Raw genomic sequence first — 19,826 nt, forward strand, 5'->3', positions numbered from 1 at the left:
TCTCTTTACTTAAAGTTCTCTTACTTCCATTACAGTACAATTGTGAATGAGGAATGTAGCACAACCTCGCTTATCCTAAAAAAAGTATTTAAGGAGCTAGTGCAAACTTATTAGATACTAGCAAGTGGATGAACCTCCTTATATATAAAGAGCTAGTTCAAACTTATTAGAACCAGAAATAGACTTGTACTCTTTTCTGCCTAAACAAAAAAACTGCATAGATTCATAAAACAACAAGCATGGCAGCAGACTCACCTAGATCTGATGCTGATTCAGCAGATTCTTATATAGGATGTTTAATTAGTATAACATTAAAGTCTGAAATCCGTTACGAAGGTGATTTTTACAACTTCAACGCTAAAGAATCCAGCATCAGTTTGATAAACGGTTTGTTTCTAAACCTCTTTACCTTTTGTTTACTTGCCTTATACATGGTTTGTTATTTGAAGCTAAGGAAATGCCCATCCCCCTATTTGAGTAGTTTGATACTGATAATGAGTTTATGTATGATTTACATTTACATGATGTAGGAACTAACATCTTTGTGTCGAGGAGTTGAATTTATTGTTGAGAATAGGATTTAAGAGCTGACTTACAAATTTGAGGTTTTACACATGTTTAATTTTTCTCTCTAGTGTCTTTGCAATTGTAATCATTAGTTCTTATGCAAAATTGAGAGAAGAAATCTTATTTTGGCTCGAGTCCCCTCCTTGCCTCCAGTGAGTGACTTCACACTTACATATCTTACTCACGTGGTATTACTCACTCTTTCATATGATAATAGTTAGGCTTTTGCTAATGGATGGGAAGATATTTGCTACTTGCATATGATAATTCTGTTTCTCTTTCCGTACGGCTATCATTGGAGAAATAAGTTCCCTGTTGGTTTTTAAGTTGAAATTTGTTTTCTTATATATTCACATGCTATTAGAAGCTACAGGAACATATTTCTTGTTGGTTGTAAAACTGTGTTATTGTCTTGGCAGTGAAATCTTTTGGAACAGAAGGACGAAAGAAAGATGGCCCTCAAGTCCCTCCAAATGACAAAGTTTACGAGTACATACTGTTCCGTGGAAGGGACATCAAGGTTAGTGTCACAAACCATTGTATTTCTATATTGGAACTTATATAGGTCTTAGAACGTTGCATCAGACACCTTAGCAAGATACTTTAACGAGCCTATATCATAGTAAGATGAAGATTCTAAAATTGTAACTCTCAAAACGTCCATTGTTTTCTAGAGTAATACACAATTTGCTGCTAAATCTCAGTAGAATCTTTGAAAATAGCTTTTCTTTTGTCGTGCTATTTGAGGAGTGGGGAGAGTATTAGACTAAAAGACTTGGCACATGGAAGCGCAGCGCAGTGGAAAAGTGGATCTTACATCTACATGCTTTTGTAGGTTACATAAGTGGCCAAGTGTCTACTGCTAAAAATGAAACAGAGATTGTAGTGAATCATCTTATCCTTCTCAATGGAGGAGCAAAGTTGAAGACATGATTTTGTTACTCTCGTTCCCCTTCAATCTAACTATCTCTTGCATCTGAAACCTCTAGGACTCCCATATCTTGTCACTTGTGCGGGACGGATGAGGATTATGTGAACCTTTTGTTGTGGGGTTGTCCTTTCAATTGGCGTATTTAGCCAGCCTTTCATCAATTGGAAATCTGCAGTTTCATGTTTTTGCCTTGGTCTTTTGTTGAGTCTATTAAGAGCTGGGGTCATGGCCTTTTTCTTTCTTTTGAAATTGTCTTTGGAGTTTGCTAACTTTTTTATCTTGGGGCATTCCGCTTGAGTGGGACCAACACTACTTTGTGGTTGAATGTGATGTTCTGTTCTTGTATTTTGTGCCCACTCTGCATTTTGCGAAGTTTATACTTTCATGTATGCAATACAGCTATTGCTTTCTTGGGGCTCTTACTCTTTCATGGATTTTTATCTTGGGGCTCTTACTCTTGTCATTTCTGTTCAACCTTGCAGCTTTTGAAATTTCGTATTACTCATCCCATTTTCCTCTGCAGTCTCACTATTACTGTCAAACATCTATGTCTACAAGCTTCCCTGCTGCTGGGAGTGGATCTGTTGCGGATCCGAGTTGTGTTTAAGTCAAGTGCAACCACTAGATGGACTTATATGTTTTCTGTTTGGCATGTCTTTACAGGACTTAGAGGTTAAAGCTATCCCACCTGTTCAACCTACACCAACTATTCATGAAATTCCTGCTATCATACAGGTAGATGAACTTGCTCTTACTCTTGTTGTTTATGCTCAACCTTGGAGCTTTTGAAATTTTGCATTACTCATCTCATTTTCCTCTGCAGTCTCACTCTTCTTGTCCAACATCTATGTCTACAAGCTTCCTTGCTGCTGGGAGTGGATCTTTTGCTGATCCAAGTTGTCATACTTTACAGTTGGGATGGGCCAGATCACCATTTCAAGATGGCCTGCCTTTATATCAACCTGGAGGAAGTGTAGGATACTGGGGTTTTTCACCTCCTCCAATCACATATGGTAGCGCATACTGGGGTTTTTCACCTCCTCCAATCACATATGGTAGCGCATACTGGGTTTTTCACCTCCTCCAAACGCATATGGTAGCGCATATGCTAGTGGGCTGGTGGTTCCAATATACTGGCAAGGATTGTATGGCTACCCTGGTGGGCCTCAGCATGGACAACAAGAATCTATGGTACGACCACTGCCTGGCCTGTCAATTCCTTATCTGTTGCAGCAGCCCATACAATATCCTAGGGTATCATTAGTCTGAATACTGCTGTCAGTCTATATATTTCAAGTCATTAGATTAGCATTAGATTCGAGAAAAGGCGTGTACTACAAATGCGCTTTCAAGCGCCCGATAGAACCATCAGGTTAATACTTAACAGTAAAACCCTTCTACAACCAACAGTATGTTTGCCAAAAGGCAAAGAAACAATCTCCCAAGTGCCATTATGTACTAAGGCACGTTTATCCTCATCCATAGCTGATATCCATGCTGGAGAGGCCAAAGCCTGTGCATGTATAGTGGGAACGAAAAATACTATATATGCATACTGAGCTGTTATTATCAGCGTCTTTATGTGCTACTTGGCACTAACTGTTAGTGCCATTTTGCTTGATTTATACAGGAATTTTACACTGCCCTTTTAAAATATATAACAAAATTTGTTTGTTATTGATCGTCCTTAATTAAAAAAGAGTTTATGTGATGTTTCTTGTTTTATTATCAATAAGAGATATTGTTCATTTTGATAAGTATAATAGTTACATCCTGATTCAGAAAAATTACTTGTAGCAAGGAGCTACTAGTACAAACTATTTTCACATTAGAAAGAAAGCAATTGTATCATAGTGACAAAAAATTCATGAAACCCCAATCCCGTCAGAGCCTGAACTCCGCTAGACACCCTAATGTTCTTTTCATGTTATAAGCTTTAGTCTGGAATATGTTGTCTTTAGTTTTTATTTATTTTCTTGTTTCAAGGAGAAAATTTCTTATACGTGTCTAATATATTGTTGCATATTTCCTTTTTAGATGGTTGATAATAACATTGTACCACCGAAATTCTCTCCAGCTTTTGATGAAAGGTACGTATCACTAGTTATGAAAATTTTCATAGTGAATTAGGGGTGGATGCTCAAGTTAGTTGTGGCTCCATTGAGCTCGCGCATGGAAAGTTTCTAAAGCTTTATGTTCGACTTTCTAGTTTATGGCAAATTCCGATGAACTTGGGATCCCAATTCACAGACTTTCTAAGATTAGTATGCAGACTTTCTGAGATTAGTATATATGAGCAAAACTATCTGTTTTTTGAGACTGACAACTCATCTATTTTCACAGCGTGCCTGGGGAAAACTTTACGGAGAGAGCAGAGGATTTAACTCAAAGTGAATTTGGTTCAGCACAGCAATTAAAGAACTTTGAAGTTGATATTAGCGTCAAAGGTCACACTGTAGATGAGTTACAAAAGAAATTAGGATGTGAAATTGAAAGTGAATGTCGTCGAAATTTTGATTGTAAGGATGATGATCTTAACGAGAAAGTGATTGAAAATGTCAAAATTGTGGATGTTTTGAAAGAACGAGCCCATGGCAGCTTAAATTCAATTGAAAGCAAATTAGGTGAACTGGGAAGAAAGAAAATACAGCAGTACTCGAGCGAGGATCTCACAAGGATTACAAAAAATTTCATTGATCAAATAGGTTCTGGGGCATATGGAGATGTCTTTAAAGGTAAATTACCTAATGGTGTGCAAGTAGCTGTTAAGAAACTTAAAGACATAACGATGAATGTCTTGGAAAACACATTCATGGCTGAGGTGGGAATAATGAGCAGCACTTCACATCGTAACTTAGTTAGACTTTACGGGTATTGCTTTGAGGCGAATATGAAAGCACTTGTTTATGAATATTTGGAGAATGGATCTTTGGACAAGGTTTTATATGAAAACTACCTTAATTTACAATGGGAGTATTTGTATGATATTGCAATTGGGATAGCAGTGGGGCTTTCTTATTTGCACGAGGGTTGCAATGATGAAATAGTTCACTATGATGTAAAACCTAGAAATGTGCTCTTTGACTCAAAACTTTGTCCCAAAGTTGCAGATTTTGGAATGGCTAAGATTTCTCAAAGAGATTTAAGTCATATCTCATCGATTGAATTTAGGGGGACTCGTCGCTATGCTGTCCCAGAAGTGTGGATGCAAATGCCAGTAACTTTCAAAAGTGATATTTATAGTTTTGGCATGATGTTATTCGAGATTCTAGGGAAAATGAGGAACCATGATGACCAAAATTGGTTTCCTGGACAAGTTTGGAAAAAAATTCAAGAAAGAAAAACTTGACGAAATCATAGAGAAATGTAACATCGAGGTAAAGAATAAAGTCAAAGCAAAGACGTTATGCATAGTTGCGATATGGTGTACACAATACAGGCCAGATGACAGACCAATGATGAGCGAGGTGGTGCAGCTACTCAAGGGGAACATGCATTGTCCATCACCTCCCGATCCTTATTATCCATATAGTCCATATAGTGCCTCTTCCCGTTCAAGCAACTTGGGAGGTGGTTCTACAAAGCCTACCAATTTAAATGTACCAATCACTGCTATATGAGTTTTTCTTTTATATGAAATTAAGATGGGTAATTTGCATTTTGGTCGTACCAGTAATAGCGATATGTTTGGTACATAGTTTGATCGTTTATTACACTTTGATCCAAAAGTGCCGTTACAATTATAGTTAATTGACTTTGCCTTGAGTGTGAGTTGACCGGACGGCCCAAGAAGAACCATGCCTGCGTACTGCTTCTTCCTCATTTTACCTATGCGAATTGGTTACGGAGTTATCTCTTTCAACGCAAATCAAACAACAAATGAATTAAGATCAATACCAAAATTATACTAAAATTTGAATGCAATTAGTATTTCACTACAATTCCGTCGCCCAAACTTTCTAACGATCGATAACTCCATAAAATAATTAATAATTTGTCTTTCTGCAGTAGAACTTACTCAGACGATAATTTGACTGTTTTAAACCCCCTCTAGGGAATTTGGAAGAGAACAAAATTGATCAGTAGTTATTGTATCTCGTTGTGTTTTCTTTATAAAGAGGATATAATGTTCTTTTTCTTTCCAATAGGAAAGATATATTGTTCTTGCATTATATAAAGAGTTCTGATAAGGAGAGATCGTTCTCTCTTCCATTTAGAGCGCACTTCACGACAAGTCGACAACCATTGAAATGAAAATGGCTTGTATCTCTAGACTCACACGTGGCTAATACAACTAAAGATCTTCTATCTCTCCTCTTCCCCATTTTGCAGAACTCCTCTTCATCTTCTCTTCCTTATTTTGTGAACTCTTCTCTCCACTTTTGGGTCGGAAATAAATCTCGCAACTCTCGAATAAAAAGACTCAATTTAGCTAACTAAAAAGCTAGAGCCAACACCAAATATAGAACTATCCAACACCCAAAAAGAAATCTTACAAGAATATTGATATTGATCCATGTACACAAATATTGATAATTCAGCCACTTAATTTTCATTATCTTCATCTTCTATTTCAAGACTTTGAGACCTATTTATATTGTTTCCAACAACACCATCTACAATTTTATTAATGAATTGTAATGTTTATGCTTATCAGTCTCTTCAATTTGGTATGGATCAATAACAAGCTTGTAAATTCCTTCAAAGTTATCAAAATAGAAATCAATACCATCAACATGGTGATCAGATTCGGAATTATCAAATAGAAGTCCAATTCCATGTAAAATTTGAAAGAATCTAAAAAAAAAATATTAAAGATTTCGGATGATTGTTGAACAATATCAGCAGTGATTTGTTGCCAAAAAGATATTAAAAACAGAACTCAAAAACTCAAAGAGAAGACTTAGTAAATTTTGGCAGAAGGGATTTCCATCGGATTTATTGGGATTGTCGGCCCACTCGTTTTTGTTAGTTTGCTACGTCATGTTTACTTTTGGTTGTAGAACCCACCACAGATTTTAGGGCTGTCTGTTTGGACGGTTACGATCTAAGCGCTCTCTAATTCAAGGAGAGAACGATCTCTCCTTATCAGTTGCCTTATATAAATATAAACCTAATGCAGTTGTATAATTTAAGTTTAATTTATAACTTAGGTGGGTCAGGTTGCTCGACTGTATGGAATATTTCTCTTTATCAGGAATATATAGTTTTTCAAAAACTGCATCTAGAGATCTCCATGAGTGATAGTAGCATAGATCAGCTTTCTCACCAGTCTACGGTATCTCTCAATATCTGCATACAACTCTCCAACATCTGACTGGAGTTTGTCGTTTGAATCCATAGGAGTCTCTACTGGGCAAGCTCCTAAATTATCTGTCTCACTGAGCAGGTTTAATACATACTTTCTTTATGAAATATGAATTTTACCAGGGAACCTTGTAACTTCTATGCCTAAGAAATACTTCAGTTCTCCTAGATCTTTGGTTTGTCAGACCCTATGACAATGATATCATCAACATACACAACTAAGACAATAATCCCTTGCTGGGTCTTTCGGTAAAACACGGAATGATCATATTCACACCTAGTCATTCCATTAGCCATCAAAACCTAGCAAAACTTCGCAAACCAAGCTCTAGGAGACTGCTTGAGCCCATAAAGAGGCTTCTTTAATCGACAGACTTTCTTCCCTTGAGCAACAAAACCAGGAGGTTGGACCATATAGATTTCCTCCAAGAGATCCCCATATAAAAATGCATTCTTCACATCTAACTGAAACAGAGGCCAGTGATGATGAACAACAAGAGAAATAACAATACGCACAGAGGCTAACTTTGCAACCGGAGAAAACGTCTCGGAGTAATCAATACCATAAGTCTGGGTAAAGCCTTTTGCAACCAGGCGAGCCTTTAAACGAGAAATAGTACCATACGGATTATGCTTAATAGTGAAGGCCCACTTACAAGCAATCGCTTTCTTCCCAGAAGGAAGATCTATAAGGACCCAAGTGTCATTAGAATACAAGGCACTCAACTCCTCGTCCATTGCTTGCTTCCAACCAGGATGGGATAGAGCGTCCCTGTAGTCAGAGGGACAGAGATGACAGACAACAAGGACTTAGCAAAAGACTTGACACTTTGACAGATGGTGGTAAATGATCAGTGGAAACATATTGAGAAATAGAATACTGGGCATACTTACTAGGAAGACGCATACTGGCAGGTGGACGTTCAAGTTTCCGTAGGGCAATAGGAACATCGAGGTCAGACGGAATGGCAATAGGATCCACTGACACAGTGGGAAGAGGTGAGGGCAGCGGAGCAGTTGAACTTTCGGCCTCAAACTCTCGAATAGCAGCTGAAGGTAAGGGGGGCACGCGCACTTCTGTAAGGCCATATGTTGGGCGCGCACACGCTCCATCTACTGGAATTCAAACATCAAGGGGGGGGGGGGGGAGCGCTTCTGTAAGGCCATTGGTAGGGCGCGCACACACTCCGTCTTCTTGAGCGCCAACATCAGTAGCAGTAACCGGATTATTATCTCCCTCATTAACACCAATAGTCGCAGGAAGATCATATTCAACAACACCAGATGGCAGAGCACAATCCTCAAATGGTTCAAAGGACATCTTCCCTTCTAAAGAGTAAAACGGGACATCTTCAAAAAAAGTAACATCAGCACAGACAAATGATTTGCGTAGATGAGGACTATAACACTTGTACCCTTTCTGTGTACGTGAATACCCAAGGAAAACACACCCAAGGAAACTTATCACGACTCGGTTGAAGATTATGAATAAAGCAGACACAACCAAAAATATGATGGGGAAGATTGAAAGAAGGTTGACCAGGAAAAAGAACAGAGTGTGGTGTTTTTCCGCCTAACACTGAAGATGACATACAATTAATCAAGTATGTGGCAGTAAGGACTGCCTCTACCCAATAAAACTTTGGGATATTTGTTTGAAACATTAAGCATCGGGAGACTTTAAGAATGGGTCTGTTCTTTCTCTCAGCAACCCCATTTTGTTGAGGTGTATCTACATAGGAGGTTTGATGTGTAATGATATGGTTATCTAAAAAATACTTGAATATTAAAGAGGTATAGTCTTTGGCACTATCAGTTCGAAAAACATGCATGTGTGCAGAATACCGATTAGTAATCTCAGTATAAATTTTTGAAAAACAGAAAATACTTGAGAACGATTTTCCATAATATATACCCAACAAACACGAGAGAAATCATCTATAAATGTAATAAAATACTTGGCTCCAAAAAGTTCAGTGGTTCTACAAGGACCCCAGACATTTGAATGAACTAATTGAAAAGGAGCACTAGAACACTTATTTAACCTATTTTTGTAAATAGCACGACGATGTTTAGCTAACTCACAAACCTCACAACTTAAAGAATGAATACTAGAAGAAATACTGGGAACTAAACTTTACAAACTAGCCAGAGGAATATGACCAAGACGTCTATGCCACTGAACACGAGAGACTGGGACTGTGAGAGCCTGCTTCTGGTGAGAGTGCCCATAACCATCTTGAAAGTAATAGATGCCCCTGTGCTCATACCCCCCACCAACTAGTGTCTTTGTCTGTAGATCCTGAAACACAACATGAGTGGAAGAAAACATGACATTACAGTGAAGAGATTGGATGAGACGATGAACAGACAATAGATTAAAGGGGAAATTTTGAATAAACAAGACAGAGACAAGTGATATACTACAAGTTAACTGAATAGTACCCCTACCAAGAATACTAGCCTTAGCCCCATTTGCTAATGTGATATATGATGGTGTGTGAATATACTCAAGATTAGAAAACAACTAGGGATTACCTGTCATATGATCAGAAGCTTTTGAGTCAATGACCCAAGAGTTGTTACCACTAGTATGAAGACATGTTTTACCTGAATTGGTTAGGGTTGTAGTGGGTTGGTTGGATGAACTTGATGAACTGACTGGAATAGCTTGTATCCGCTTCATCAGGGTTGCAAGGTCTTCTTAAACTTGTTGAAAATCAATCACTTTCTGATCAACTACTGTGGCATTGTTGGCTTTGCACAAAGGTGGGCGTCCTGTTATATCCCAACAAAAAATCAGAACTATGATTTGTGCAACCACAATGCTCACAAGGATCAAAACCGCCAATACCACGACCACGGCCACTCCCTTGGTTACAACCACCTCCACGTCCACAACCGGCTCTACCCCCTGTACCTCCATTACCACGACAAGAGGAGGGGTTGTTATTGCTACTTGGAGGGATCAATAAAGCCGCACTGTCATTGTGCCTTGGAGGAGGTACGAGAATCTGAGAAAAGACGAATAAATAAGGGCAATAGTAGGAAGCTTAGATTCAGCTTGAACTTGGGATTTCACATTAGCAAACTCGGGACGTAGCCCAGATAGGAATTTTGAGACTCGAAATTCCTCTCTTTGTTTCTTCAACAACTGATTTATGTCTGTAGTAAGTGGGTGATAAATATTTAGTTCTTTCCACTTGCTACGAAGAGAATTGTAATATTCAGAGATAGACATATCGCCTTGAGTGAGATCAAAGATGTTCTCATACAACTGAAAGATACAAGAAGTATTCTAAGATTGAGAGTATGATTATTGTAGATACTCCCAAATCTCTTTAGAGATTTTGAAAAACCACACAGTATTACACACATCCTTCTCCATAGTATTCCACAGGAAATTCTTAACTAAGGCGTCATCTTTCGTCCAGATTGTCTTTCCTTTATCATCTGGGGGATCTATCAGATGATTTTCCTTATCTTTTCCAGTAAGATAAATAGTAACTGCCTCTGCCCATTGAAGGTAATTGGCAACACCCTCTAATTTGACAAATGTCATACCAACAGAGAAAGCAGACGTATTACCGAATTCATCGGATTTTGGAACAACATCAGTCATTGTAAAGAGAAGAAAAAACTCACTTGATGGAAAGAATAAGAAAGCGTGGAGATACAAGATCTCGAGTGCATACTGGAAGAAGACTCTTTAACCGAAATGATGCGCGCTACCAAGACGAGAAATTGAGAGATACAACGAGATGACAGTACCACGCCTTCCCCTTTTGAAAACCTGACTTACTCCTCTTTATCAATACCGAGAGATTGCAAAAGCGAAACAATACTAAGACAACAACTAATACTAAAATTGGAACTTTGAAACTGTGGATCTCTCTCCTAGCATTCTCTAAACAGAGTCGGCTCCTGATACCATGTTAAATTATGCTAGGAGATACATATAGTGGTTAGCTAGTTAGGTTAAAGAGATGGAGTGGAGAAGAAGAAGAAGAAAGGATGGAGGCACAAGAAGAAGGTAGGGTTTAGAGTATGTTTACTCTAACCTACAATACATATATTTATACTGGGTGATAGATTTCACCGAAATAGCAACTACTTAAATAAGATACGGTCTCATACTTATAGAATGTGTGAGACCGACTCTACATACTTCAACATAAACTAAGCTCGTGTAGCTCAGGAAAGCAGTACTAGTCCTATCCAATACACTCCCGCAGCTCTTTTCCACCTTTGGAATTGTGTGACCTCTAAGATAATATTTTCAAAAGGATTTTTGTTATTCTCGAGAAGTCCAGAGCATGTGTAGTTGCCACAAGTCCGACTCTATACAAAATTCAGACCAGCCTCTAGATAGAGCAATGTTTATAGCAACTACCAAGACTTCAGCTTCACCTCTTCCCACCCCTAGCCTGGGTACATGTCACACCCCAAATTTCCAGAAAAATTTAAAACTGATATTCAATCATCTGGAAACCCAGGGTGAAACAAAACCCACTAACATATTATCAACCACAATATTTAAAATCTAAGATCAAATTAAAACTGAAAGAACAACGCTTCATTTACAAATAAATTTTTTTTACTAACCAACGCTATTACCTTTGTTTCAATTCAAAACTATACACTTTCGAAAAACTTAAACCAGAAGACTCCAAGAGCAAATCCAAGTCACGTGTTTTCATCCATCAGACTCCACCATCTATGTTCCTAAGAACACACCCACGTTGCAAAAAAAAGCAAACATGGGTTGACAAATTGAATTTCTTTGGTATGAGTAGACTAACAACAAAATATATATATAATAATCTTTCAAATGAATAATATAACATTACAAACAATTTCAACTTGGAAGACAATATAGTTTCGTTTTCCAAAAACGCGTGTAGTTTTTCTTCCCAAGTAAGATTTCACCCCCAACACAAATTCCAAGAATCTCATATAATATTACTCGTCATTCCCACTTTCCAAAATAACTCACAATACAATACCACTTACATTTCATTTATTAACTGCACATATGATAACCTAATTAAATATGAGTTTGGTATACCTTACCTTTAAGCCAACACGTCGTCTTAGGGTAGGATATTTACGCCCCTCTTGAGAAAAGATTAATAGATCCTACCCTCCTGCAAAACAGAGTTAGACATCACAATAAATTGAGTTATCTCAGCCAGTCAAAATTCCATTCATAACCAAACCTCATTTAAGACAATTAAGTCTAATTGATATTACCTAGTTAGATCCAAGATATCGGGGAATACCACTTATCATAATACCTTCATCAAGGGTAGTCATTCATATGACATCATTACGCATAAAGTTTCTGCGTGCATAACCATAGATCTCAGACTATCACAAGTCATTAATAGTTTCGTAATAACATATCAAGTTATAGTCATTTCACAGTCACATAGAAATCACAATCATTTACTAATATTATTTACCGTTACACTTCATATCCATAACATTACACAATTCATATACTTTTACTTTAGTATCACTCGTCTACTTATGAGAACGAGGAAAAGTCACAACCAAGGAGTACATTCATCCCTTGTGAGTATCAACTCATACAAACCACGTAAACATTTATCATAAGAAATCATATACATCATATGCAATAACTCCATCACACGTAAAATCAATATTTTACTTTGCTTATTACTTATCTCGTTGACTCATTTATTCAAGGACACATTAACCTTTAGTTCCTACTCCACGATTTGCTTACACACATTTGCCAAATCACACATATCCGTATTTCACTCACACCGAAAGTACCACTACAAGACATCGTCCCAAGCGGGATATCGCCTCCGAGGAAACATACTTTCATCTTGTAAACTCTCGTGAACTTGTGAGTCGCGTACCCATCTCGGGCTTTCCATACACATAATCACAAAGCCTCTTTTGGGCATAACAAATATCGTCATTCATGGCACATTCAATGAATACCGGGTCATTCCCGCCACATTCAAGGAATACCCATCATAACACTAACGGGCCATTCAAGACATTCAATGAATGCCCCGAGTCATTCCCGCCACATTCAAAGAATACCCAAACCTACATTCCAGGTACATTCAAGGAATACGACCAACCCGCAAGGCGAATACTTTAGTTCCTCTATAGGGCGGTCAAACGATTGGGTCATTCATGGCACATTCAATGAATACCCATCTATCACATGACATCACAAGTCATAAACATTTCTTTTCATTACCAAATCACGAGGTGGAGAGTTCTAAAGATGTGGACACACATTAAAACATTATTATCACTTATAATTATACTAGCATTACTCATGTCAAAATAGACCACACATGAAAGAAAGTCACTTTCGGCGTCAAGGCAAATCAAGCACTTAAATATCATTAAATGTAAACGGACTTATAATCAAACAAATACAATTTATATAACCATACTCATATATACAATATCGTAAACAAATAGTTCATTAGCCCAAATTCAAGTCCACACACACTAATGTCTAAAACATATCCACATATACTAAAGTCTATATTCATATACAACTTCTATCTCCCACATATATATTTATGTAGTCTCAAAACAATGATGAATTTCTAACATAATCACATAGTTATCACACAAACTAATATATATATTATAGATATAGTGTAGTGGTACATGACTTTTGCTCAAAGTTTGCTTTCATGATCCAAATCTTTCAAGATTGGAATCAAACCTTCGTAGTTTTATCACCCACATAATCAATGCTAAGGTTTTTCCTACATTCATCCAAATGACATGTAACTTAATTATTTTAAACTAAGATATTTAGATATACTTTTTCATGTAGAACTCGAAGTCCCAACCCAAGCCCATCTAAAAGAAAATTTAGGTTGAAAACGGTCAAAATCTAATTTCAAAGAAATGGGATTTCGCGGGATATCTTTCGAATGGAACAACTCTTTTCCATTGTATCCAAACGATCGAAGCTTTTGTGTTGCAAAGTCGACGCATTTAACTTACTTTCTCTTGTTTAACATCAAATCTAAATTAGATAAGTTTACCAAACCAAGTTATCAATATCCGTGATATTTTATTACTATATATATATCCATATAAGCAAACATATGAAAAACTGGAAAAGTCAACATTCACGGTCAACGGTCAAAGTCAAAGTCAAACGGTCAACACCTCATGGTCAAGGTCAAACTCAACATGTCATAGTCAAAGTCAAACTCATCGCAGTCAAAGTCAAACTTACAAAGTCAAAGTCAAAGGTGAAAGTCAACCGTCCACACAAAAAAGGTCAAAGTCAACGGTCGATGGTCAAAGTCAAACCGTGTCTAGTCAAAGTCAAAACCGTCCCTAGTCAAAGTCAAAGGTGAAAGTCAACATTAGCGGTCAATAAATGCCCACCTAACTTTATGACATGGCGGTCATAAAAAACTCAATTCCAAAACTTTAGGCGTGGAGAGTTAAAAGAGTCTTATTAACTTTATTTACGATTATTGAACTTTATTTTATATATCATTTCGGAACGAATGAGTATCTTGATTCTCGTAATTTTTATTTACGAGTTATTAATTTGAGGGGATGTCTTTTAAGTGTCATAACGCGTTAGATATCATAAAAAATCGCAAAAATCACATAGTAGTTAATACACATACACACGTATATATAGAGGTCTTAGCCAAAAATCAAACACGTTAATAGTCCTAGACTTATCCTATTAGACCGAATCATAATTTTAGGAAAAAGTCAAATTTTGGGTCAATCCTGGTCAAAGTCAACTCTGGTCAAAGTCAACAGTCAACTCTGGTCAACAGTCAACATTGGTCAACCCGGCCTAAACTCCAAAAACCCAAAAGCCCAAATCCTAAGGCCCATATTCTAATCTTAAAGTCAAAATTGAAATCCAAAAACCACTCAAGCCCACTTACCTGAGTCGGCCCAAGCCCAATCTAAACTTACTGTTCATAAATTATAACTTGACCCATTTGGATTTATAAAACCAGCCCACACAATAAAAGAAAACCGGCCCATGTAAGCAAAATTAGAACTGCCCCAACAAAATAGAACCGACCCAACTAAAACCAAAACCGGGCCCAAACCAAATAGAATTCGGCCCAAGGCCCAACCGAAATAGAGTTGCATTGGTGAGATGGGGAGCACTGGATCCAAATCGCAGTCATCCCCTCCACCACACCAGTTCGGTTTCCGACCACCACCATCCTCCAAACCTAACCAAAATTACTCCCCATCAAAAACCAACAACATTTAATAAACGCAAAATCCACAAATCATTCACTATATATTCTTCATCAAACTAGATCTCGAATTTCGGGCTGCCATTATTGGCTTCTCCGAGCTCCACTCGACAGCCCTCATCACTCCACCGATATCACCACAATCAATCCTAAATAAACCAACACGATCCATCCAAAAACAGTTCGAATTATTACTGAGGAATGGGCGTGCCGCCATTAATGGCTGCTGGGAGCTTTCCACAGCACTCACAGCCCTCCCCACGAATCTACACTCAATCCCTCGCGACAATCAATTCGCATACAACCCAAAACAACCACCATCCACATTTGATCGAACCCTTCCTCCACATTAGATGGCGCTGCCATTGTTACCTGCTACAGAGCTTGAACAGCTCATCCCATCACCGACCACCAACCTCCAGTACTTAACCCCCGACATCAATCCACAAATTTCCAACAGTTCAACAGAGAAACAAAGAAAAGTGACGAGTCCTTGCTGCTGGACTCGCGACGCCGCCATTGACGAAGCTCCGAAGCTTGAACAGCTTAAGTTCAGAGTTTCGAAAACCACGACCAAACCGAGTTTAAACGAAACCCAAGCCGACCTCTTTTCTAACAGTTCAACAGTTTAATCACAAATCCGAAATTTAAATAAGGTTTAATAAAACAAATGGCACGAAGTCCAACACAACAAAGATAATGAAGCGATCAATCTAATGAGAAAACCATACGCTTGATTGAAATAGCAAAATAGCTACTCATTGTATGGAAATTTCGACGAATCCTCCTAGCCCGATTCGTCGCGCTCCAATGCTCCAGCAAACCTGTTTCTCTCTGCCTCCATTTTTAATATATTATATTATCTTCTCAACCCTATTTTATAGAAAAAGTGTTTATATATTTGGTCCTAAACCAAGCCCAATGACTTGGGGCCCAAAACCAGGCCCACGTATCCCGAGTCCAATCCGACGTATTTTTAAAATAAACAATTAAATTAATTAATTAAATAGAAAAATACGTATAAAAAAAACACGGGGGTGTTATAGTACAAAGATAAAACAAATAAGCTCAGTGATTTATAAACCAAAGCAGCACCATTCATACTCGGGCTTCCCATACTTTAAACTTCAATATTTTCTGGTGGTGCTGCTGGTTGTTCCACTTGCCTGTGCTTCATCAAGAGCCTCGAATCCTACACAGTATTATGCATGCAACCTTTCAGCGAATTACCATTTACCAGCTTCGTACGCATTATTTGACACCAAACCCTAAGCAAACGGGCCTTATAATTTATACCTTCTATCCTGGTTTCCACCTATTCAAATGGAAGATTCTACGCCTGAAGCCAAATCGGTGTTTAATTAATCTTTTAAGACATTACAAGTAGACCTCTTTTAAAAGGGCTACTATTGCATCATGTGTATGGTTTCCTGTACAGACAGTTTTATTTCCTGTTTCTAGTAATCAGATGTACTTCAGAAACAAAATTATAGTCACAGACATGCAACTATGCAGTACACGAGCATACTACTAGTGCATTATGACTGCTACAAAGTGTCACCTTACAACAAGTAATAAATCTATCTTAACCTGCAGCTACTAAATTGCCAAACGCGAGCAGCTTCAGTGGCTATTTCAAGCACGAGGAGCAGTCAGGGATCGTTGCGGCCTACACTGCAAATGTAGTTCAAAGGTTACACAATACTTGTCACATTTTACAAATGCTGAATTCCCTCAAGAGTGCCAATCCCACCACTGGTGGTTAATGAGACCAATGCAGCGACTAGTCCTGCATTTCCAGCCAATGTAGGTTCTGTGTGGCTTCTATCCTTGCGATCATCTTCAAATTTATCAGATATGACCCACCAACCATCGCTCCAGTAATCTCGTCTGGATTCGGTTTTGCACTATCTGTTCGAAATAAGGCTGGATAAATGCCCACCAGGATAAAGATAAACCACCAAAGATAAGGATAACCACCAGGTATTAGGATGAGTGTAGGACTCTATCCTATCTGGTATTAGGATGAGTGTAGGACTCTATCCTATCTGGTATTAGGATGAGTGTAGGACTCTATCCTATCTGATATTAGATGAGTATAGTATTCTATCCTATCCAATATTGAGGAGGTGGGAGAGCTCTATAAATAGACCCCCCACCCCTCACATATTGATCATCCTAAATCCCAACAAAGAAAAGCTCTCTCTCCTTTAATGGTGGCCTCCAACATTTTCTAAAGAAGAAGCTAGTAATTTGTGGAGATTCCATAGGTGGTAACCTCCCTAGCCATTGTCGGTTCTTAGTTCGTGAACAAAGGTTGCTTCCCGTTCGTGGTTGGAACTTGACTCCAGCTAAGTTGAGAAGAAGAAGATCTTGAGTGTGTCAAGAACACCATATTCTCCTATAGATCAAAGCTTGGAACTTCAAATTGAAAGCTGTGACCAAGATACGATCTTCTGTTTCCGCTGCGCTATTTTATGCATGTGATATAGTGTAATTATACATATCGTAGGAATCATACATGAGATATCGGTAAAAACCTACACTATCAAACCATGCCTATCCACCATGGCAAGTGTAGACTTTCTCATTTTTAGTATTGCTACTTGGCCGCCGGATAGAAGCACCGCGGTGATAAACATACTTTGGGAACTTGTCTCCGTAACCCACCAAGTAGCTCATGTTCATCGGGTTGGCTCCTAAGATGTAATTCACCTGAGATGTTTCACAGCAGCAAACAAAGTAAACAGGCATTTTAATTCTTCTACTCTGTCATCTTTAACCAAGGTATTATTATTAGACATACATGGGTAGGCATTGATGAGTGTTGTAAGCATAGACTATCACTAATTAATATGTAAGTACAGAGCGAGTTAAAGAGAAAGAACCTAAGAAGATGCAAAGAACCGCAGTTTATCCAATGATATAAAATAGGGGCCACAATACCATCCAGGAACACCAGTTGCGTTCATATAATCAGCAAAAAGGAATGCTAAAAATGCAGTATTTGCCACGTATTGCAAAGATTGTGGACGACCGTGATTTAGCAAAATCAAACCACCTGTATCAAAACAATTAAAAAAAAATACGTTAGTTGGGCTTCATTACCCACAAAGAATTGAAAACATTAATTCCAGCTCATTTTCTACATACCTTTTGTCCAGTTGAAGACATTAAATTGTCGAAGCTAAGAACACATGTTACGGCCAGCCTCATTGTGATATATTCTCAACAGGCCCTCATAAGGGTAACCACGGCCCAAGAATATCCTCAATCTTATTAGCAAGAGCTCTGCTGCAAGTAACTTGTTGTCCCAACTCAACACACTCAGATCTGGAATACGACTAAATGCCTTCGCATGAGTTGCTACGGTATCTTCGGTTGCACGTTCCAAATAACTGACATTACCACTCACATAAAACATCCATGCCGCACTCCATATGATTTCGTCCCAATAGCCTGTTGAATTATAGTATCGTGCAATATTTGAATTATCACGACTATAAGAACGACACTTGCTTTTGTCGTTAGCAAAGTTATAGAGGGCAGTGACACCATCCAAAAGTTTCTTTGAATACTCAATATCGTCATGAAAGACAATGGAAGCGGCTGCCAAGGCTAATGCCATCTCACCTGCTAGATCAGGGCCTTGTGTAGTTATTTGGACTAGGTGCTCATACGGCATATCTTCAGGTCTTTGCCAATATTTTTTGTCTTCACTATTTTGTGTCAGATTTTGAGCTCCACCAACTTGGACACATAAAAATATCAGAATATGTTGGTCATTAATAGCATAGGTGACATTATAATATGTTGGTTATAATATACCTGACTGTAAATTTGATCGATGGTTGTGGTAGAGGAATTAAAGGTCAATAGTGAGTAATATGTTCCCCATTTTATAAGCTCCTTTACTGATCATACTCGTCTATAGCTTTGTATTTTGTGATGTATTCAATCACACTCCAACTCAGCATGGTCATGGAGAAGGCCATTGGGAAATGTAACTTTGAGTTGTCCCTTGCATCATAATATCCTCCTACGATGCCACCCTTCACGTTCACGTCTGATAGTCCATCTTGTAGTCCAGAATCTCCTCTCCATGACACATTGTTTTTTTTGGCAACCGCCCAGCTGTACACCAAAGTAACCAAGCAACAAAAGTTGACATAAAATCAATATTTCATTATGGAAAATACTAGTTCTAGTCGCTATTTAATATTGTTCTACTTCCATGGTAATGCTATCTAGCTGCACGTTTTACATCATCCCCACAGCCTAACAGCTTATAGTTTAAAAAATCTTGGAGAGAGCAATGGAGTGCCTCATTTTCCCGATTATTTTTAAAACCATGTGAAAATCAAAATAGCTTATATATTCAGCTTAGATGAAGTTGCTGATTTTGTCTTCAAGGAAGAATAATACTTACATTTTTGGGCGTTGAAAAATCGGAGGGCAGTGTGGAGGGCTTTTGAGGAATCATCAGGGGGAGTAGGGTGGTCCTTTTTGTTGGGCAAACTCTTAGAGACGATGATCGGAAGGCCTATCAGCAGGAAGGCAAACAAAATGGCCACAATGGTCCACAACAAGGCCTTATAACTGCAAACAATACAGCCGAAATCTACGTATTTCTTCATCTTTTTGGGTTGGGGTCTTAAGAGCCAACTCTGTTGTGCCTCGTTCAGTTGACGGTCCATGTCCATGTGCCGACTTCTCTCATCATCAACTGCCACTGTGTCGGTAGTAATCTCAAACGAATGCAT

The 19,826-nt window shown here is 38.2% G+C and overlaps 1 protein-coding gene and 1 pseudogene across 1 annotated transcript; one reads left to right on the forward strand and one right to left on the reverse strand.

Moving 5' to 3' along the window:
• The first annotated feature begins 107 nt into the window (after positions 1 to 107).
• On the forward strand, positions 108 to 4,062 carry LOC147505227 (protein decapping 5-like). The gene is made up of 6 exons (XM_086557819.1): positions 108 to 387; positions 987 to 1,087; positions 2,162 to 2,233; positions 2,322 to 2,689; positions 3,536 to 3,588; positions 3,842 to 4,062. Coding segments are annotated over exons 1-5 (690 nt in total). The 5' UTR covers positions 108 to 239; the 3' UTR covers positions 3,537 to 3,588; positions 3,842 to 4,062.
• Positions 4,063 to 16,778: 12,716 nt separating this feature from the next.
• Positions 16,779 to 19,826, reverse strand: LOC147505228 (endoglucanase 12-like; annotated as a pseudogene).

Source organism: Coptis chinensis, chromosome 4 (genome assembly GCF_015680905.1).
Source record: "Coptis chinensis isolate HL-2020 chromosome 4, ASM1568090v1, whole genome shotgun sequence".
NCBI lineage: Eukaryota > Viridiplantae > Streptophyta > Magnoliopsida > Ranunculales > Ranunculaceae > Coptis > Coptis chinensis.